The sequence below is a fragment of the Zeus faber genome (genome assembly GCF_960531495.2).
Source record: "Zeus faber genome assembly, chromosome: 8".
Taxonomy (NCBI): Eukaryota; Metazoa; Chordata; class Actinopteri; order Zeiformes; family Zeidae; genus Zeus; species Zeus faber.
In genome coordinates this window covers 14,722,323-14,744,316 of record NC_137195.1, presented here as the reverse complement: position 1 = coordinate 14,744,316, position 21,994 = coordinate 14,722,323, and the positions used below count along the sequence as shown (strand labels likewise).

The 21,994-nt window shown below is 42.7% G+C and overlaps 2 protein-coding genes across 5 annotated transcripts; both read right to left on the bottom strand.

Moving 5' to 3' along the window:
* Positions 1–463: 463 nt before the first annotated feature.
* Positions 464–11,644, bottom strand: plekhg6 (pleckstrin homology domain containing, family G (with RhoGef domain) member 6; the record flags this gene model as incomplete). Its single annotated transcript, XM_080004767.1, has 16 exons — positions 464–902; positions 3,025–3,622; positions 5,350–5,430; positions 5,540–5,672; positions 5,775–5,894; positions 6,323–6,457; positions 6,843–6,992; positions 7,858–7,968; positions 8,089–8,238; positions 8,570–8,620; positions 8,741–8,836; positions 8,988–9,125; positions 9,535–9,669; positions 10,479–10,701; positions 10,869–10,908; positions 11,440–11,644. 16 exons carry the CDS (start codon positions 11,642–11,644, stop codon positions 716–718), a joined length of 2,553 nt encoding a protein of 850 aa, XP_079860893.1. The 3' UTR covers positions 464–715.
* Positions 11,645–12,110: 466 nt separating this feature from the next.
* Positions 12,111–19,539, bottom strand: tnfrsf1a (tumor necrosis factor receptor superfamily, member 1a). 4 transcript variants are annotated; one of them, XM_080005986.1, is made up of 10 exons: positions 19,410–19,539; positions 17,797–17,907; positions 17,422–17,527; positions 17,147–17,272; positions 16,851–17,000; positions 16,531–16,609; positions 16,065–16,117; positions 15,423–15,586; positions 14,969–15,083; positions 12,111–14,733 (listed from the first exon to the last, which is right to left on the bottom strand). In XM_080005986.1, exons 2-10 carry the CDS (start codon positions 17,860–17,862, stop codon positions 14,447–14,449), a joined length of 1,146 nt encoding a protein of 381 aa, XP_079862112.1. In that variant the 5' UTR covers positions 17,863–17,907; positions 19,410–19,539; the 3' UTR covers positions 12,111–14,446. The 4 variants fall into 4 exon arrangements, with proteins under 4 accessions (XP_079862112.1, XP_079862115.1, XP_079862114.1 ...); XM_080005989.1 differs by having other exon boundaries at positions 15,423–15,496; XM_080005988.1 differs by having other exon boundaries at positions 16,531–16,600.
* Between the last annotated feature and the right edge of the window lie 2,455 nt (positions 19,540–21,994).

The window sequence follows — 21,994 nt, the reverse complement described above, 5'->3', positions numbered from 1 at the left end:
ATATCCTGCTTTGGAAACCATTGTTCATGCTCTTTCTGTTGAAAACGAGAAGGAAGAGAGAAACTGCAGAAGTTAAGAAGTAAACATATCATCATGTACTCATTCATTTTCATTGCCGACATTGTAGCAATAATCAATCAGGAAGAAGCTTGGTGATTTTTTCTATGTAATATTTGTACATATTCAGACCAGACACTGGTAGCTGTTATTTTTCCTTTTCCTTTTAAAAATGAAATAAAAATTGTAAATACAGTTTTGGATCGCTATTATGTCTTTATTTTAACTCTGTATACAAATTCACTAGAATAATGTGTTTTACAAATAACATACTTTTACAATAGTGACATATGTGCATTTCTTTATTACACTATATACAACCTCAATCTTTTAAAGTGAAATGAGTAAAAGGCCAAACATGTGAAATTAACACTTCTTTATATAAAAATAGTTACCTTGAAAGAAAATGTCATTGTATTTACAGAAAACATTGACTGTACTGTATAGGTATTTTCAAACTTTCAGAGAATACTATATTGAATTATTTTACATGCAAGCTGCATAATTACAGAATCATAACATACCATGAACTTGGAGACAAAAGATGTAACTGACTTTGGTTTAAATTAAATGGTGGTTTTGATTTGCATTTGCGTTGACTCCACTAGTGGTAATTAAGAGACTAGTTTATCCACTATATCAATCTATCCAGTTGGTTTTACACCTGGCTGATCTTGCCATCTCCCTGCCCTGGGAAATCCAAAATGGTCAAAGTTCGACTCATGTCTTCCAGAAGACCTCTCTGGCTATTGCCGTGCTCTGGTGGGTTTAGATGATCCATCACTTCTTCATCGTCAAAGCACCAGCCTGGCCAATCCACGTTCACACCATCGACAAAAACGTAGCTAGAGAATGAACAGAATAGAAAAGGAGGTTAAAAAGGGCTGTCATAATTACCAACCAGTGAGTTCCAGTCCACTGACTGTGTGGCCGGCGCCATACAATAATGTTTCCCTGCACTGTTTTCATTCGTAATGTCTAAACCGTGTTAAAGAAAATACTTACTCCCACCAACATAATGATCAGGTCGGAATGTAGCAACATACAATACATTACCCTTAAAAAAACAAGTCAGTTGTTGGTCTCATAATGTAAAATTCCAACAAATACAGAGTGCTTCACTACATATCATAAGGGAATAATCTGAGTATAATTCACACATTTGTGCGTTCGACGAAACATTGAAATGAAAAAATAAGATCAAATCAGAGGACACAGGAGAAAAAGAGCTGACATTGAAAATCGCAAAGGAAAGAAACTTCCTACACGCATTACCGACCCATTTCTGACGGAACAACTTGATACAATATTTGTGATGTTTGCTTTTTTTTTTTTTTTTTTTGTGCTGTCAGCATGCTGGGCATACAACACAGAGTATTTGTATGCCATTTGCATCCTCCTTATTTGTGATGTTTGCTGATAAAAGGAGATTACCGTTCATATTTCAAATGAGCAGCTATTGCAAGAAGAGTTTGGTGTTGGAATGGTGTTTCTGAACGCAAACAATTGTCATTATTTATTTTTATCTCTTATTTTTATTTTTTATTTTTTAACCCGTGCTGTCAGCATGTTGGGCATACAACACAGAGTATTTGTATGCCATTGCATTCAGGATAGAGTTAGTCTGCAAGTGGAGTTCAATTTCTCAACCTGCAATGCAACTCTTCATTAATTCTTAAATCGTCAAGAACTGCTGCAATAACTCTGTCCTATGGACGACCTGTAGAATGACAAGAGCACTGTTTTTGGTTATGGAGAACCACCACCAACCTCCCTCTTTGGATAACTATTTATCATGTTTGGGTCTATAAACAACTGATCACTACTCCAAGAGGGGGAGAATCACCACAGTGAGACAAATAAACATAGGAACAAACAACATTTACACAAAAACATGAACATTGGATGACAACATGTATTGAAAATCAGTGAATTAGGTCCAGGAAAACTGGAACTACAACTGGTCACGTGGCCTCTTCCTGTCATAATTATGGCAGCGAGTGAGGAAGGAAAAGAGAGGAATGCAACCAGGAGGGTGTTGCGGCGCCTCCAAGCAGTGGAAGGGGCCCCGGAGTCCCCCCGAACCCCGCAGCCCCGTGGACACCCTACAGCTGCAGGAAAGCCCTGAGGCCACAGAAGACCCCCGGGCCCCCAGAGAAGCCAGAGGGCCCTGGAGCAACCCCCACGCCCAGCCCCGAGGAGCATGACCCAGTCCCAGGGAGCACGAGGAGACCCCGCACCCCAGGGGCGCACACATACAACGAACCCCCGGGTGCAGGCACAAGACACAGCCGCCGGCACAGAACCCGGGCCACGGGCGCAAGGCACGGACCACGGGCCCGGATCCCGGCCCCACAGCGACAGACCGACACCCCGCCCGAGCCGCCCATGGCTAACAATTGTCATTATTAGCCACGGTGACTTTTTGATGCCATAAAAGTTCTGTCGTGGCAACTACCAATGTAGAGACCAACAGTTACATTTAGATATTTTTACAAGATTGAAAATAAATTATATTCATCATTCAAACAAGCTTTGTTTGCTTCAGTGGTAAGGCAGCATTTATAATGTAATAATTATAATCATAATAATAATACATAGGTAGAAAATAACCTACAATAGTTAAAGGTTATACATTTATTCATGTACAATGGTAGCATATGAATCCTGCAAATCAGGACCCTTAACAATTTTTTCAATCACTGGCTATGAGACACGGTGACCCAATTGGGTGCAGAAAATACACTTTATATTCCACTTTTTATATTCCAAAGCGGAAATTTAGTGCTACACATTTTGTGTTAATGCCTCTGCCTGAAAGGCGTTTCAATCTCTAAATCTGTGTTCTGCGATTGATGTATTGTTTTTTTTTTCCATCTCAGTTCGGATCCACTTAAACACAATTTGATTGGCTGGACAAGGTAAATACTTATTAAAGTCACAGTTAAGTAAATTGTTCATTCTTACCTGCTGTTTTTCTTGTCTTCGTCGCCGTCGACCAACTGCTCCCGCCATCCTTTGCTCACGGTTGGAGCTCTGTGTCTCATCAGTGCCACCTCTTCCCACTCCGTATCTCTGTCCCCGTCACTCGGTGATGGAGATGAAGATGGAGATGCGGGTGGATGCCATGTACCAATAGTATGTACGTTCCCATTTCTTACCCCTTTCACTGCATCTCTGTCCCTCACTCGCACTTTGGAGCGTTCTAGAAGACCCTCCAGGGGGGAAGTGCGAACTTGTGGGTCATGTCCCTGGGATGGAGAAGGTGAGTCGTCTAATATGCGACTAGAGTTCAGTTTAAGATCAGGAGTTCCCTGAAGTACAATGTCAGGTATGGCGGTACTCCTCTGGGGTTTCATTTCGGGCCTCTTATTGAAGTCTTTTTGGGCAATTTCTTTAGGAGGCTTGGGCTCTGAAAGGGTTTCAAGATCTAGGAAGGCTCTGTTTTTAGGCATGTTCCAGAACATCCCGTGGCTGTGCTTCAAGGAGCCCACCCTGAGCACTTTATGGGAAGAAGGGCTCTGACCTGAAGGTTTGAATTTTCCTTTCAGCTGCTGGTTGCAGTCTGAGTCAGAGTTGGAGGAAGAGTTGGTGTTAGGAGCAGACCAGGTCACTGTTTCATCACAAGGAACGTGCCCACGTGTCGGGTAGGTAGGACTACCATGATGGCTATTGTTAGGCTTCCTCCTCCATAACCTTGGGGAATCAAATGTTCTGGAGAACCTCCATGCATCTAGGAAAGCCTCTTCCGAACTTTGGCTGTAGCAGGAGTCTTGCCTGGTGTTCTGGGCAAACGACTGGCTATCAGAGTCCCTCCTCATTGACCTCCTTCCTGCACTAGGTAATTTTTGAAGCCCAGACCCTGTCATGGATTCTGTAAGTTGGTGGTCATCGTGAGGGGACACTACAGTGCCAGTTTGGGGGGCCGGATAGTCGACGTCTGGGTATCCGCCAATCAAGAGAACGTGTGGCTCATATGAATTCCGTCCAACGGGGTCTCCTGGGTTTCGAGACATGAAATCACTACCCTGGTCAGAGACAGATGTCAGGTGTTTGTTGTGATTCCAGGTTGCCCTTCGCTCTCTTATCCCCTGAAATTCAACGACTAATTCTTTTTCATCCGTTTGCTTCCAATCATTTTCTCTTTCCTCCATTTCTATCCATGTAACCGTTTCAATTGCTGGTGGACCAGAGAAGTCCCTGTACAGTGATTTGGTCTCTGAGCTAGTGTCTCTGATCTTGGATTTCCACAACGGCGCTTCAGTACCAACACTGACCCATTCATCTGGAGGTTGAAATGTAGTGTCTATTAAATTGGACTTTAACAATCCATTTACTGATTGGGGGATAACATGCCCCTCGACAAGTTTATCCACAAAGTCAACATCTGCTGAGTGTTCAAGAGGTTTCCTTGTTGTCTCCACATTAGGCTCTACAGCATTTCGGGCATCAAAATGTTGTAATCTCTGGATGTTCAACAGTCTCATTGTTTCTGTCTCTCTCAGGATATTCAGTGTCTCCTGCAGCACAAAAGGGGTTAATTCATATAGTCACGGTCCGATTTTAGTTCACTCTGGAATAGAAATCTGGTGTGGGTATGGTGTGGTTTGAGCAGTCACACTTGTACTGGGTCTAGGTAATTGGGCCCAGGATCAGTTTGGCTATATACCTGTTGCTTGTTAATTGGTCTAACAAGCAACAGGTAAAACCTCCACCCCCACACACACACACAAGATAGGAGCCCTTGTCATGACATGTGGTCCATCTGCTTCGGGCCTTGTTCCACATAGCCCACTCACTACAATAAAATTCTGTGTCTTCTACCCCATTGTCTGTGTCTCTAGGCTCGGGTGGCGTGTGGCAGGCGGAACAGCCACCGTGGCACCTGAACAGGGATTCTCCAGCACAGACACAGAAAATGCGGTCGAAGACACACACATTCATTGTAGCGAGTGGGCTAGGTGGAACAAGCACAGGAGCAGATGGACAACATGTCATGACATGTCTTGTGTGTGTGTGTGTGTGTGGGGGGGGAAATAGGGGTTTTACCTGTTGCAAGTTACACCAATTAACAAGAAACAGGTATACAGCCACACTGATCCTGGGCCCAATTACCTGTACCCAGGGTAGGTGTGGCTGCTCAAACCACACCATCCCAAAACCAAAAGATTCATCCTCAAATTATTACAACATTCCCGCTTTCACATACTGCAAAATTGCATATACTGGAAGACCACCAAGGGTTCTATCTGTTCACCTTTGCCTGTTGAATGGTGGAGACCCATGTGGAACATCTTGCCGCAGTAGCTGTGATGAATATGTAGACATTCATTGCACAGCCAAGCTCACTCACCTCCACAAGGAGAAAAGAACCTGGAAGGGGAAATGGGCAAACTGTATAAGTTCAAGTTCAAGTTCAAGTATAAAGAGGGTTTGCCCTGATGGTATATGGCATCCACTGTAAACATGACAAAATACTCACAGCCATCTTTAAGTACCACACAGCAGGTTCTGTCCAGAGCCAGAGGGGGGCGAACTACCTTCAGCCTCTCTGCCTTCTTCTGGACTTTAGTCATTAGGAGCACGTCTGAGAAAAGCAGAGCCACCACTTCTAGCTACGCAGCACGTCCAAGAAGCGTGGGTATTGAGGAATGAGAGCCTTTGTATCAGGCGGTGGGATCATGCTCACAGCAACTGGGTAGAACTGGCCTGCTCACCTTGTTATCTTTCCTCCCTCGTATCTTTAAGTTTTCTTCCAGCAGCAGCTTACGTACAACTCCGTGACTCACTCCTCTGATAGGGCATGTCAAATCAAAACGGCAGATCTCTCGGACATGCTGTAAACAGTCAGACCTCAGTTAGAGGTAATTATTGTAAAGCATAGCACACCAAGGTAGATATCAACCTACACTCAGAACAGCATTGTACCATTAGCGGTTTAGATGCCTAACCTCAGTAGAGTGACCTGTAAAGGGCAAATTTGCCCCAAATCTGTACCATTTTTGCACCAGTTTGTGTGACAAATGTGTACCTTATAGGGTGCTGCCTGTGTGGCATGCCATTGTACCCTTAAGGGTGCAATGCTCTCCTTTATGAGAGTAGATTTTCATAGTTGTTTTGCTAGCCATGGTTAACTCATTTTTCAAGACAGTTGGAAGGTAGACATAGAAAGAGCTCAACCGAGATTTGATGCGTATCAAGTATGCGCACACATTCCACAGGGAGGACACGTGGCAACTTGACAATCATTTTCAGAATATTTTACCTTGTCAATTTCCTCGTTTATTCCCTCTGCCTCATACCCCTCCACCCTCTGGGCGGAGATAGAGAGGGCAAGCTTCTCATCCTTGAACCTCAAATAGTTGTTGATGGTCTCCAGAAAATTATTGACACTGGACAACTGGAAAGGAATAATCAGTTAATCGACGAGTTAAAACAGTGGGATTTCCCTTGAGAAAACGGTGTGTTAGATACATTTGTGCTGACTCTGAACAATTCAACAGGGAAATTGATCTTAAAGGGATTCTTTTGATGAATTAGCTTTTGTCTACCGAGCTCCGATTCAGACGAGAAAGTGAACACAAATGTCATCCCGGCATGCTTCAGCAACTGTGTTTGCTCAGCGCTTGCTTAAATAACTACAGTATATACATAATATTAAACGCATGGCACTGTTCTGGGGATGAAATTGGAATCAACTTTCTTGTCCAATTCTGGGTGAGATAGACAAAATGCGAATTTCCCCCAAAAGCGGGAGTATCCCATTATAGCTTTAACGTCCTCACCATGCCTCTGAGTGTGTGCTGTGTTTGTGGATCCTGCGTTGACTTGAGCACCGCCTTGAGCAGCAGGGGGTACTTGGTAATCCTCTGGTGGGGTTTGGCCTGCATGTCGCCCACACGCATCCGTTGACACTGAGGGTGAGTCTCTACCCACTGAAAAAGGAGCAAAACAAATACCATTAGACACATTATTTCCATTATTTCAGGTCAGAGGTCCAACTGTAATCTCTTTACACAACATGAAGAGACAATGGAAATATTTCATCATGTAACTGGGTTATATGCTATTACAAAACTGGGTTGTCAGATCTGCAGTGAAGACAATATTACTTCTTCTGCAATGAGGGGAAAATAAACTGTTCACACATGATGTATAATTAGAAGGACTCTAATCGAGGTTGAGTCACATGGAGAGAACAATGGTGTGAGGCGTGAAGAGTCGTCTATCAGAACACCGCAGGCTGCTGTGCAATCATTAATAACAGGACAGTTACTCATTCTTCTGTGCAACTACGCAGAGCGCTGATTCATAGATAATGTTATTCTGTATTATGAATATTCAGCTATTCTACCCTCCTTATTAAGTACTCTGTAACAAGCACTGATGAAACACAATGAAGGCTTTTATCTTTTTACAAGTACAGTTAATGAAAGGAAAAGCTACAAAATAAAAATAGTTTATTGTTTAATTATTTAATTTAATTATTAATTATTATTAATATAATAGTAATAATAATAATAATATTTTATTATTTGTTTTTTGCATATAACTTTGCTTGATAGTCGATCTGAGATTGTGCCATCAAGATAGGGAGAGTGACAAAATATAGTTTTATTTTCATGTGTGCTCTCTTGGTACATTTTATATGATGTTCTCTCAGTTCAAAAGGCAAATACATGTTTGAACATGTGTTTGTGTCTGTCTCTGTGAGACTGTGTGACTGCATGTTTAAAATGCTTTGGCGCAAGTGTCGATCTGAGTAACTGCATGAATGCAGGTTATGTCGGCGTGATATACCTGGAGGTATGCGAGAAAGTGAGGGTTAGTGTCCATCTGGCTTCTTGTGAATTCCAAAGTGTTCTCCTCCTCTCCACAGTACGGCAGATAGGAGGAGAAACGCTCACTGAACTGTTGAAAATAATAGAACAGAAAAAAAACCCCGGATAAAAATACAATAATATGAGTTAACAAAAAGAAAACAGCTGATGATTGCATGTCTAATGACCCTGATAGAGGGGAAGCTGTTACCTGCAGACAGCCAGCTTCTAGCCCCAAGGGGTCAAAGGGCAGCTTCGACCTTCTCCCTTCCTGCAACATGGGGTAAATCACTTCCTGCCAGAACAGGCGATGGGCACCGAGGATGGAGGGCAGGTTGGAGAAAAGCAACTCAGACTTAACCTGAGGGAGGGTAAGAAGAACACCATGAAGTGAGAAAATGGTTGAAAATGGTACTCCCTTCTCACTTATGACATTTTCCGCATTTATGTGGAAATCTTCAACATTTTGTTATTGTGCTGAATGTCCCATTCACACATGCGCTTTGAGCGGATGCTGTCAGTGTGTCAGCATGTCACTGGTGTGCACTACAGTGGAAAACAGGCCCAGCAGCAGATACTGGTAGTGTATGCAAATACTGTATGTACTATATGCATAATACAGTAATGTTCAAACCTATACCAAACCAAACCCAAACCTATAATCAATACTCGCACATGAAGCGTAGACTGACCTCCTGGAGAAACCCATGCTGGTGCAGGTTACCAAGGGCAGCAATGACCAACTGTAAAAGACAAATAACCTCCCTCGTTCAATATTCTACAAGACGATTGCTTCTCGGTTTAATTGACAAAGTCTGCTGCCACTCAGAGAAGATGACGGAGAACAGAGAGTGAGATCTTACATCTTTCACGACCGTGAGCTTATTGATATAGGTGAGCTCGGTGTGAATAAGCTCCCACAGCGCCTCTTGTTGGTGTCTCTGTATCTTTGACATTGTCTGAGCCATCGGCGAGATGGGATGCATAGGAAGGGCAAGGGGGTTGGTGGACGCAAAACAAAAAGGACGCAGTTATTCACAAGCTTTTACAGAATACAAATCCTCCACACAGACGAGCTAGGAAACCCCCCCCCCCCCCGGCGGTTTGTACCGAGTGAGAGGCTACGATGTCGGTCCAGTTGCTCTCCAGCGTGGTTCCTTGACTGTCCTCCTCCCACGTCCAACTCAGGCTCGCTGGGACACAGTAGGACTCCAGAACCTGCTTCACCATCTCCAGCTGAACCCGCTCCTGGAAGCCAGCGATGGGCAGAAGAGAGTAAGAAAGCCAATAATCAGGTTGACCAGGTGACCAATAATCAGGAGAGACTGAGCAATAAAGAATTTGAGACAATGGTATTTCGGCATTTGGATTTACAAGACGATGAATAAAAGCACATAAAATTAAGGACATAAAACATATACTATTCTGCTAAAGCCACTAATTGGCCATTTTGATTTTAGAAAAAGGAAAGTAGAAATAATAAAGCTCACAGTAATGGTTTTCGAGAAGAGTTTATTCTACGAATAGGAGGACACTTTTGTCCATGCTTTTGTATGTGTGTGTGTGTGTGTGTGTGTGTGTGTGTGTGTGTGTGTGTGTGTGTGTGTGTGTGTGTGTGTGTGTGTGTGTGTGTGTGTGTGTGTGTGTGTGTGTGTACCCCGGGCCCAGTGTTCTTGTCTGATGGTCCCTGGCTGAACAGGGCCTGCTTCAGGGCAGTCCGGGGCTTGGCTCCTGCAGATGTTCCCTTACTCAGGGTCGCTACGTCGGTCACGACCTTCTGCCTCGTCTTCCTCTGCAGGGAGCGCAAACAGCCAGATGTTTCACTTTTCACAGTCTTGTTACTTGAGTTAAAAAACACGGAAGAATCTGCATTTCTATTTATATCTACCGGGACTGGATCCATCAAACTGCTGATTACGATTGTTCACTGATGATTAATTGGGTCCATATCCTTGTAAATGACTATGACATCATTTGTACTATTTTATTGTAAAGTCTAATCACAATGTGCATGAGCACTCATCTGCCGAAACAAAGGTACAGAGGCAGTTTATGCCATATTACAAGCTGTTCTATCAGGACACTATATATAAGTAAGTATAAACACTTTTACTCTTAAGACTTTAAGTACATTTTAGGGCGAGTACTAGGTATATGCTTTTACTAAAGCAGTAATGTTAATGTTGTAATGTTACTTTTTTCGCCTTGTACTAGAGTACTTTTGTGTCAGGTTACTTGTACTCTCACTTAAATAAAACACTTCTTCCGCCATTGCTTTTCCCAGTGTCCATCGAAAATTATTTGGAAGCACTTCACAAATATTATAATTATATATTTTTTTAATAGTATCTAATCTGTTGATGTATTTCCACTGGGGAGTCATTTTACATGTTATTTGATAAACAACAGCAGCCAAAGGGTTAAAGGAGAGGAATCCCGATTCCACAGAGAATGCCAGGTGCCAGGAGAATGGTTTGTATTTACATTTCACTGCATATATGTATGAAAGTATGTATATGTATGTGACAAATAAAAAATCTTGAAATCTTGAATCAATACAGTTTTTTTATTTTCTATTTATATAACAGGAGGAAAATGTACCTGATAGGTCATAGTGCTGAACTTCTGTTTGTCGTGAGGCTCCCTCTGAGGGAGGATGCTCTCTGCAGTTGCAGGTGATCCATCTGCAACATCTGCCTCTCTGGTGTCCGTCTCCCGCTGCCTCTCGCCCTCCTCTGCTCTCTCACTCCACGGGTGGGCCGGCTCCTCCACGACTGCTTGGTTTTCCTCGCCATTGTTTACATTTGGTGCTTTGGAGGAAAAGCTGAAGATAAACACGTAGGGTTACTTATTACCTGAGCAGGGTGTGAGTGGCAAGGGAAAGCCTTACGAAAAAAGAAAACACTCAGAGGCAGACGGAATGCTGTCGTCCACATTTATGCCTGTAGTATAAACCTGTTACTTGGGTGTTTTTTGCAGCATCTGCCACACCTGTCCTGTTGCGGCTTTAGGTCACACTGAGGAATGTGCCCTGAATATAAGCAAAGCACTCCTATCAAATTTCCATATGCGTAAAGTAGGATTATAGTGTCAGGGGTGTGTCTGTATATTTTGCATTGGTTCCTTGTTATTAGAGGAATTATTTGACAGATCGGCAGTACAGTTAAATCAGTGCAAGACAGAGATGACACACACGCACACACACACACACACACACACACACACGTGTACAATCAGGTTAAAGGGCCAGAGCTATAACAATTAAACAATAAACAGGAGTTATTAGGTCGTTAGAGCGTTTATACTCTGTCTAGACACTAAACACCGGCCGCTGGTTTCGATTTCCACTCGGAGTTTAAAAACAAAACCGCGCAGCAGGCGGCGCAGGGAAGCGCACCGGCGCAACGGGAGCCCCGGTATTGACGCCGCGCTCTATACGTTACAACGCGCGCCAGTAAATGAATAAATACACGGAACTTACCCCGGGTCCATTTTGTTTCCCTCAGTCATCGCCGGCTTCTCCGAGCTTCCTCCACCTCCGTCCCTCCCTCCCTCCCTTCACCTGCGCCCTGCAACTGGACCGACGGGTGCGACGGGTTTCCCCCCCGCGCCGGCGACGAATCAGTGCTGAACGTCTGGCAGCCCAGTGCGAAGCGACAACCGCCGTCCGCTGTGCCACCCGGACGGACCGGGGCGAATGGTTTCGGGGCTCCGGGGGGGAGGAGGTTGAGGGGGTTGTTGTCCGTGAGTTGAACGATGGGGACCATCGGGTTGGGGGTAAAGAGGCAGGCGGTGGGTTGTAGTTGCGATGGTTGTAGAATGATGCACGCCCAGAGACTTTAGGTCGTTTTGTAATATCTATGAATGAAGTGTTTTCAGTATCTTCTTTTAAATGACAACTTTCGATAGTGAATTAACCTCAAATTGTTATGGTTTGTATTGAAACCGTCTTTTTTGATGGTAAATAACTGATTATTCCTCTTCTTTTTTTTTTTATATAAAGAAAGTTGCTATAATTGAACCAAGTGACACTCTACGGGAATGGGCAGGTAATGAAAATGTACTGTATAGATAATAATTTTACGTTCACATTAAATAATGAAGGTAGAGGGACAACGTTCTCTAAGTTATGTTCCCCCATTACAAACCCATAAACATTCCATACATTCTCATTATTTAGCACCAATTAAAAAGTGTGAGCACGGGATATTATTGAGATCAGACAGGACAACATTTAGGACAAAGAAAAAGATTTGATTTTTATTTCAGATTACTGCAGAATGCCATGAAATGCAATGTTAGCCATGATGACAAATAATCATATATATATATACACATACACATACACACACACACACACACGTACATATATTGGAAAAAAGTGCATAAGTTGAAATTTCCTTGTTTATAAAACTACCTGCGATACAAATAAATCACCTCATCTCGAAGACAGCAGAAAAATAACCTCTGTCTGTGATTGACTTGATCTGTTTAAGTGCGTTGGAGACGAGTGCAACTGGCATGAGACACAGACAGACAAGGTGTGTCGAGTCCTCAAAGTTACTCGTGAATAATGCCGGCATGATGGGGCTTTAAGGAATGGCAGGAAGAAAATAAAAAACAAACGCAGGGGTCTGAGTTTTACCTTAATCTTTAAGAAATTATTATAAAGTCATAATCCAAAATATACAAAAAAGAATAAAGAAATGTTATATCCTCTGTCAAAGCACGTGTCTGGACTACCCGATGACCTTTGACTCCAAAAATTACAGTTAGAATGTAACTGGTCAATCTGTATCACATCCAGACCGTCCCCGGGTACATGCGCATACACACATACATACAGTATAGATTACCAAGACAAGTAGCAAATGGCTAGCTGAAACTCCCCGACCAACACAGATGTCCCCTCTTCTGGAAGTGTGCGCACTATTTTCACGTGACAAGTTAGTATTGGCAAGCATATCCCACAATGCACAATGAGAGCAAGACACCAGTAAAAAAATAAAAAAGTGCTGAAAGGAAGTGGTGTGGCTATACGTGCAATGTGTCCGAAAAGCCATCATTCTTTGATCGATATACTCAAGCATGCTGGACAATAATGCACCTGATTAGTACATAGTGCACAACTTCAGACCCAGCACTTGACTGAGAGTTGGTTGTTCTTATGCCTCTTAAAGGGGACCGATTATGAAAAACTCACATCTCTGATGAAAAAAACAAACAAGAAAAAAAAAAAACTTGACAGAAGGCTGCACATAAAAAAAAGCAACACACAGAAACAGCACGTTAAGGAGGCATGTTAGAATAGCTAGAATGCATAATCATTTAAATTATTTTGCTTATGCGCTTGCACCTAGAATCAGGCTCTGGCGTCACTGTATTTCTTAAAATCCAGGGAAGGACAGTGCTACTTGCTATGCTTTGCCTAGCACACAATCAACAATAAAGCACATGTTTAACATACAGCAATAACTACATCTCTATATAGTCTCTACATTAATGTAGCCTAGGCAAAATGTACTATTCAGCCAGTGCCCCGACTGGGTGCAATGGTTAACATGGTGCTTCATCTCCCCGTCTCCTGCTACGGAGAAGAATGAGCACAATGCCACTGATACAGGCAAACCTCTGATGGATTATTAAAGCACATCAGTACAGTACTTGCCATACCGGGGGCATACAGAGTTTTAGAAGGTGACAGAGGGAAATTGGCAGAGTGCATTTCAAAATTCCTTTCAATTATTTGTTCAAATTAAAAAGTGTTTTACCTTTAACTTAACGTTCTAACTCTTTTCTCTTTGCTTGTTCTCCTACTGCTTGCTTTGCTTGTTCTACTCTTGCTCAATACTGTGCTGGTTGAGCAATCACAACAAAAATGGCAATTTGCCAATGGATGAACTCCTCAGGGTGTTCATGGCGGACGGTTTCCCAGGCCTGTCTGCCCGGAAAGAAAAAGGGAGTTCCTGTTTCCCTGTCAGGGTCCTTACCCTGACATACAGTGAGTAGATATTAATGTTAAACATGATGTCTGATTTACTTGTTGTCTTCAACTCCCAGCCCTCAGATCCGTCGACCTACAATAAAAACTGTCAAATACATCTGTGACGGAAAGGGTTACATGGAATAGCTCTCTTGAAATACTCAATGTGCAATCTGTACCATTTGGCTGCACTTTTTATTTTTTTTAACTGATTTGTCTGTATTATCTAAAATGACCAGCAGGACAAGAGCTGGAGCGATTGGCACTAACGATTGAAGGAAAAAAAAAAAAAAAAAAGAGTAGCTGTGTGATCGTAGTTTTCGCTTGTTCTTGTAGCACCGTGTTCATCGGGTTAATGTGGGGATTTTGTTTGAATAAATCTCCACAACACTTGGCCCATTTCTTGAAAAATGTGTTGTAACTGTCTTACAAGTGTTTAAGTGAAAGAAAGAGTACGTAGTACTTTTTCTTTCTGAACGAGTCCCATTGTGGATGTACGTGTGAGTATATATATATATGTGTGTGTGCGTGTGTGTGTGTGTGTGTGTGTGTGTGTGTGTGTGTGCGGACCAGCTCAAACGTGTCCTTAAACAATGCCGTACTTTGTCTTCAGCTTGTCAATGGCCTCTTCCAGGTACATGTCCTTCAGTTTGTCCAGCAACTGCTGCATCAGGGGCCAGTGCAGCACGCCTCCCCGGCTTCCCCTTACTCCCTCCGCCCAGACCCTCAGCATCTGATAGTGGGCTTCCTTGCAGGTGTGATAGTCCACCTCTGCTCTCTCGATTTCAATATCGGTCACCCCAAGAGAGCGCACGAGCTGCTTGATGCGCGGCACTGGCACCAGGTCCAGCACGGTGTAGATCAGGTCAGAGACTGGAGGAGGAGGAGAGTGAGAGGAAGGTTCACCACAAAGGGACTCTGTGTGACTGCACATACCTTGGGCAGGTGCATTCAACCACATCCAAATGTCTGTGCGCGCACACACACACACTCACACACACACACACACACACACACACACACACACACACACACACACACACACACACACACACACACACACACACACACACACACACACACACACACACACACGAGAATAACATACTCTTAATCTCCAGAGGGATGCAGTCAGGAAGACTGGGTTGCCCCTTTCCAGATGCCGTGCTCTGGGGAACCGCATTGCAGTCATGGTAACAAGACTCCTCGTTGCAGATCACAATCTGAAGACACAAAATGGTCAAAAACACACAGGTTATGATGATAATACGATACTGTAAGATTAATAATTTATTAATGACAAAGTAATTTATACCTACACCCATTGTTATCCATACCCAGATTATTGTATAGATATATTTAGAAATCCTGTACAGCATATCCATATTTCATACCCACAGCCACACTAGCAACCACACCGACACTTGGCCCCAGATATTGCCTTCCAACTTAACTCATCCTGTGCATAGAATCACATTTTGTATATTTTTGTACATTCATTTTTGTTAAAACTTTTTGTGAATGGGGACAATAGATTTGATCTCATTCTCCTGTCGACCTACCTTGGTCGTTTCCTCTGAGGCCTCCGGCTGTGGAGAGGAGCTTGCCAACTTCAACTTGGTGTACACCTTCGTCGCTTTGTAGGTGACAAATGCCACCGTCATTAATAACATCACCAGCACCCCAGTTCCAATTAGTGCAATTTTAGGAATATGATTCTCAACATCTGCATGGGAACAGAGAGGAGCAGACAGTGGTAAAGAAGGAAGATAAACTGACTTTGGGAAATAAATCATGCAGTCCTGTTTAACGTTACGTCCATGAAATGTATAAATGAACAAAACTACATTTTGTATAGAGTTTATATATATGATTTATGTTATTTCTATGAATTGATGCTCAGAAAAAAAGTATGCTTAATCTCTGTGTCCAAGTCCAAATTCTATGGTGTATCTTAAATATTCTTGCTGGTGCAACGACATAATATGTGATTTTTATGCCCCTCTGTAACATTTTATTAGTTTTTTTCGGAAATTATTAAGTTGTTTTTTTCTGGTTGGTTGTATGTGATGGTTGCTTTTTAAAAACATATTTTTTTCATGGTCATTGTCATGGTTTCTTTTCTTTCTTCTTTGCTAAGTGATTTGAGGCCTCAACAATAATTGAATCACACTCAACTCGACTTAAACGCGTCATCAGCTTACCTCTTGGTCTTGTAACCTGTGACGGACAGTGATGTTTGCAACTGTCTGTGCAACTGCGAAGAAAAAAAAATAAAAATAAATACAGGAAGTTCAAGAATACTTCGCAAGAGCATCTAGAGAGGAAGTGATCAATGTGGAAGCCCACACCATCATCACCACCACCACAACAAACATAAAAAGCACACAATAGCAAGTGCTTAGAGAGGAACACAATGATGTGATAATGAGTTAACGGGACGGTCGAAAAGCGATACAATAAGTGAGAAGACGTGAAGACGTTTCATGGCAGCCTTGGCAGCATCATGAAGTGATTGAACAACATCTGAAAAGTTTTCGCAACGCGCAGAAAGTTTCGGTGCCACTTCCCATATTCCCAGCTTCCGCATAAATGTCTTTGCATACACTGTGTGTCTTCGCAAAAAGAACAGCTTCAATCAAAGCGTAGGTCAAAGGCTTGCATACTCACTTCCTGCAAGGGAGACACTTCTTTTTTACCCTGTAGTAATCATGTTCACACTCACACACAGTGTTGTGGTCTGAAGAGCCTATGCACAAGAATAGATTAAAATAAGAAAAAGTTATAAAACGTACTCTCCTCGCACAGAAAGTCTTTATGAGCACATAGTGGAAACCCATAATGAAGAGCACGTTCAATAAGAAAGCTGATAATAAAAAGAGATTTCTTTTTTTTTTGTATAGACACATAAGGTATAACATTGGAGTGCACGTAATAGAACATATTACACTGTGCTTACGTCCATGTCTTAACATTCAGAGAAAACTCACACTTTTCTGTTTGTCTTTCTCCGGATCTGCACGTTTTGCACTGGAAACACTGATATGTCGCCGAGTCGATGACGTCTTTGTAGAAACCCGGTTTACAGCGACAGACCCTGTTGCGCTTTCCATCACAGGTTGAAACCTCCTCTTCATGCTCTATCATTACAAGGTTGATCAACGAGAGAAGAAGCAAAAAGAAAAAAAGAAATGGCTTAAAACAACACCGATGAAGTCCATTAGGAGCAACAACAAACAAAATTAGAAAATCAAGCTAAGAATTGATTTCAGAAGAAAAATGTTACCCCCGCAATCTTTACAGCGTCTACAGTTGGGGGTGAAGTTCTGCTGATCCGTGTATTGGCCCCTCGGACAGGGTGCACACATTGTCCTCTCGTTGTGGGAGGAGCAGTCTTTTTCGAGCTTAAAACCTGGAGACCACGATTACAGAAAGCGCCGCACAGTCACGCCTCGTGATATGTTTGTTAGAGAGAAAACGTTTCACATTGTGCCGTTGCTTTGCTCAAATCAGCCGATAATACATTTTTTGTGGCTATAGAGGCCTTTATCCACACGGTACCTGGAGAGCACTTGGTACAGCATATTCCACTCTGGGTGAGATAGTCCCCAAGACGGCATGACTGCTTCTCTAAGGGTTCTGACCCTGAGGTTAGAATAAAAATGCTCTGCAACAACAACAACAATTACATATTAAAACGATATAAACTCATTGATTGACATATGTAAATAAAATCATCAACATACAATCACATCTATGAAGGACATTATTGTCAATGCGATAATGTCACTATTACGATACGATAATGTTACTACTACGATTTTTTTTTTATACTAGGCCAAGGAATTGATGTCAACACACTTGTTGTAGTTGGTAAGTAAGTATCAAACATCTATCTTGAAATGTTTATAGCACTATTTTGTGAGATTTCCTCACCAAAAAGAGCAATGTGCAAGCTGTGTCTTGTTTCTTCCATGTTCTTCTGGAGCCAAATCCAGCCATCCCTGTAGCAGCTCACTCCATCTGTGGCCACCTGTAGTAAGCAATCTGTAAAACGGGCCGAACAATACAAAAAAGTTAAGGAAAAAAAAAAATGACGTCCATAATTACCTAAACGGCGAGTGCTTCTCTCAAACATGGGACACCAGTGCTCCCAATAAACTGGGACTGAGTGATCTCAATATAGAATTTCTTTCACCGATTTTGGGATTTCATTCGACTCAATCACCGTGCGCTCACACCAGAAGCGACACGCAGCGGCACAGCGGCTTGAAGTCGTTCCTTTTCCAACGGGAGGCGTCGGCGACGCGATCTCCGCGACTCGGCGACGGGAGAAAGTCGAGCGGCGTTCAGCCGTGCTCTAAATATCCGCGACGCGGCGCAGCGATGAAAGCCTTCGCGCTGGTCCATCCGCTCGTAAACCCTGAGCAAACAAACCCTTAACTTGGCGCCGACAGAACTTCCGTTTCCAAAATGGAGGAAAAGCTCATTGCTGCGGTCGCTGCTCTGCCCGTACTTTAGGATGCCAGATTTCATTTTTGAAAATGATGCGGTGGAAGACGATTTTGGAGCTAGTTCAGATCCCCCCGGTGAGCTTTATTATAAATAAACACAAAAATAACCGTGTCCCTGAAAAACAAATAGCAAACAACAACAAAATGAATGAGTGCAGCTATGTGCACATTAATCTCTGTATACGTTGCTATGGCAACTACTCAGCGACGAGTTGAACAGGAACGCCCACAGGCGACAGCGATCGCTTCCAACGCGAGCGACCAGTGACAGCTCTCCGGCGATGGCGCGACCAATCGCTTCTGGTGTGAGCGACCCGCGCGTGTTGCAAAGTGAACTGAAACTCTTACGCTTCTATTGCAACTCTTACGCTTCCGGTGAAACTCTTACGCTTCCATCGGAACTCGAACGCTTCTATTACATTTGACATATTTATGATAAGTTGTTAGTGCTTTCTGTGGAATTGTACATGGTGAGTATCTGTGTATAACTAGCGCGTATGTGACCAGGTCTCCATTACAAAAGAGAGGCTGGTCTCAATGGGACTTCACCTGTATAAGAACAGAAAAAAAAAAATTAAAAAAAAATAAATAAATAAATAAATAAATAAATAAATAAATAAATAAATAAATAAATAAATAAATAAATAATAATAATAATAATAATAATAATAAAAGTTAACTTCGACGTGTAAATCTAACGTCTATCGCGGAGCTTGTTCCAATGAAGTCGCCGAGAACGCGCGTCCGCGCTCGCGTGGACAAGCCTGTCATTAGGCAACTTCGGCATTGCCCCGTCAGATGACGTAGAATTTATTACTTCTTGAAAAACACACAAAAACTGAAATAGCTCAAACTAACTTGGCACAGATTTTTCTTTTTCTTTTTTTTTTTTTAAATTATTATTATCGTTCAGATGTATTAAAATCGCAGCGCTCCCTCTGGAGTTTACCTGTTTTTAGTTTCATTTTATACGCTCTCCGCCCACGCAGGTCTGATATGAATCGAACGCGCCACATCCGCAACCGGTCCGCTTACCTGCGCTGCGGAGCCGGTGTTATCGATCGGGTCACATCGATACGAGCTCACGTCCGATCGGAGAGAGAGACTTTCATAACGATCTGCTTCTCAGAATAGAACACAGGCGGCGCCGACACGGTGTGCCCCGTTGACAGGGTGGGGGGGGGGGGGGGGGTGGACTCAGACGGGAAGTTGCATGGGCACGTGACCAAGTGTTTGCCAATTAAAGAGACAAGTTCTATCTATCTATCTATCCATCTATCTATCTATCTATCCATCTATCTATCCATCTATCTATCCATCTATCTATCCATCTATCTATCCATCTATCCATCTATCTATCCATCTATCTATCCATCTATCCATCTATCCATCTATCTATCTATCTAGATGTCTGTCTGTCTGTCTGTCTGTCTGTCTGTCTGTGTCACTCTATCATGATCCCAGCAGGAGTGGAAGAGGCGCTCGCCATACTTTTTTTTCTGGAGTAAAGGCATGAATACCCTTACTTAAAGTGCTAAAGTACTTGTCATAGCCGGTGCCATGATACAATAAAGCCTGTAATACCGCATCAAAGGCCTAATTGACTTTTTCCCCCCTGACGAGTGCTTGTGCATATCCTGATAACAACTTAAAAGAAGTAGTACAGGTGGCGTCATGTTTACAAATATGCACAAATGTAAATATGAATCGTGATTAAAAAAAACAACTAAAACTAAAACCAAAATAACAAGGTTGTTGTCGTAATGTTATGATAAAGGTAATGATATTTGCTTTGAAATGTAGCGCAGTAAAAGCAAGAAAAATTCAGAATCTGAATACACTTGGTAATACTATTTTTACTTTGTCACGTTCCAAATTTGGATTCCAGTGTCTGATTTCATTGAACAAAACAAGAGAGAGCTGTCCCACAGAAAATATTTTTACGGTTTTTTTTTTGACCAAAAATGAAACACTTTACTTATCTTATTACTTACTTGTATCTTGACTTCATTGTACTTTACTTATCTTGACTTTAGTGGTGGTAGTGAAATAACAAGAAATCCCAAACTAGTCTTTATTTATTGATTCCCTGATTAAAATAAAATAATTAATAAAAAAAAAAAGGAAAAATGCCCAACCCAGTATGGGCCTCAATGGGAGCTCTGTGCAGGTCAAGTAAGGTTACCACCATGTTCACTGAGTGGAGGATCTTCAGGGAGACCACATCCTTCCTTTCTAGCGCGTGCGCACACACACACACACACACACACACACACACACACACACACACACACACACACACACATCAAACACACTCATAATTCTATTGTTAGTGAGATAATCGGTGAGGTAAATTTGTTATAAAAAAAATCCAACATTTAATATTTATTCAGCTGTCGCCGCCTTTCCTGGAGAGAAAGCAAAGATCTAGCCCACGCAGGAAGTGAAATGCAGCCATGGTGAATCTGATAGAGCACGGTAGCTGTATGTGGTCTATCTGGATGAGCATTCACAAAAAAGAACAGCACCCTCCGATGATAAAATATCCCCGCCACCTCAAGTGAAGTATATCAATACTTCATGGCACTTTAAAACAAGAGTTTACAGGCTCAGTCTTGAGGGTTTGATGAATTAAAAACTTGTTCACATTTTTAATTGAAGTGGCCCTTTTTGGGTTTCTTGTCGGATGTTCCTTTAATGCTCTCAAACTAATTTAAACTGATTTTATTTTTTTTTTTTTTTCGATCAACCAAAGACTGAAACTGTAGATAAGTATGCCCCGTTTGTTCTGAGTAGAGCGAGCGGTTACTCTTCCAGTCGGTTGTGAATCATCTTGCCTGAATGAGTTGCTCAGAGCCACAAGAAGACACACCTCTAGCAGATCCAGTCATTCTAACAAGACCTGCAAGTGTGCAAGCGTGCACACCTTGGTACGACCCTCCACTCCGGACCATGTGATGCGGCTGCAAGTTTGCATCAAGTTGAGAGGCAGAAGGAACTGGTGCTGTGTTCCATGGGAACTCAAAAAATCTGTCATTCAAGTGGATGGCCCGCATGTTAACATAATCTAAAAACTGTTGTTCAAAACGACAGTTTTAAAATCGATACAAAGGGAACATTGGTCACCGTCAGCAGCGCACGCCACCATGTTGCCGTGACGTCAGGTCTGCTACTGTATCTCGGTAAACCCGGGCACGAGCGAGCGGCTCTGTAATTTTAACTTAAATGGCCGTTCCGTTACAGTTTTCCAAGTACAGGCAGTGTCCCAGTCGGGTGGATAGTTCGATGACGATTCCAAGGGTCCCTGGTTGATAGCGGCCCTCAAAAAGATAAGTAAGTCTTTTAGTCACTGGTCTGAGAGACACGGCAAAAGTGTCCCCATTACGCACGGTTCTTGTTTCACTTGTTGGGATCTGGGAAACCGATCCCTCCCAGGTTGGTTGATGTCGGGAGGTTCTTCAATAAGATGGGACGGATGCGATGCCTAATGGATCCTTTATTGGCACAATGACAAAGACCAAGAGACGAGCCCAAAGCAAGAGCGACCAAGCAAGAGAGCGAGCGCGTCTTTTTTACACACTCCTATATAGTTCCTCCTAGGCCAGTCGTCATAAAGGTTA

What these genes read in the sequence shown, in the direction of transcription:
- tnfrsf1a (XM_080005986.1), bottom strand. Translation starts at nt 17,862, where the DNA reads ATGGCTGGATTTGGCTCCAGAAGAACATGGAAGAAACAAGACACAGCT. An exon ending in ACGCTGTAAAGATTGCGGGG is followed by an intron (nt 17,001 to 17,146) that starts GTAACATTTTTC and finishes TTGTAATGATAG; the next exon opens with AGCATGAAGAGGAGGTTTCA. An exon ending in ACAGGTTACAAGACCAAGAG is followed by an intron (nt 15,587 to 16,064) that starts GTAAGCTGATGA and finishes GTTCCCATGCAG; the next exon opens with ATGTTGAGAATCATATTCCT.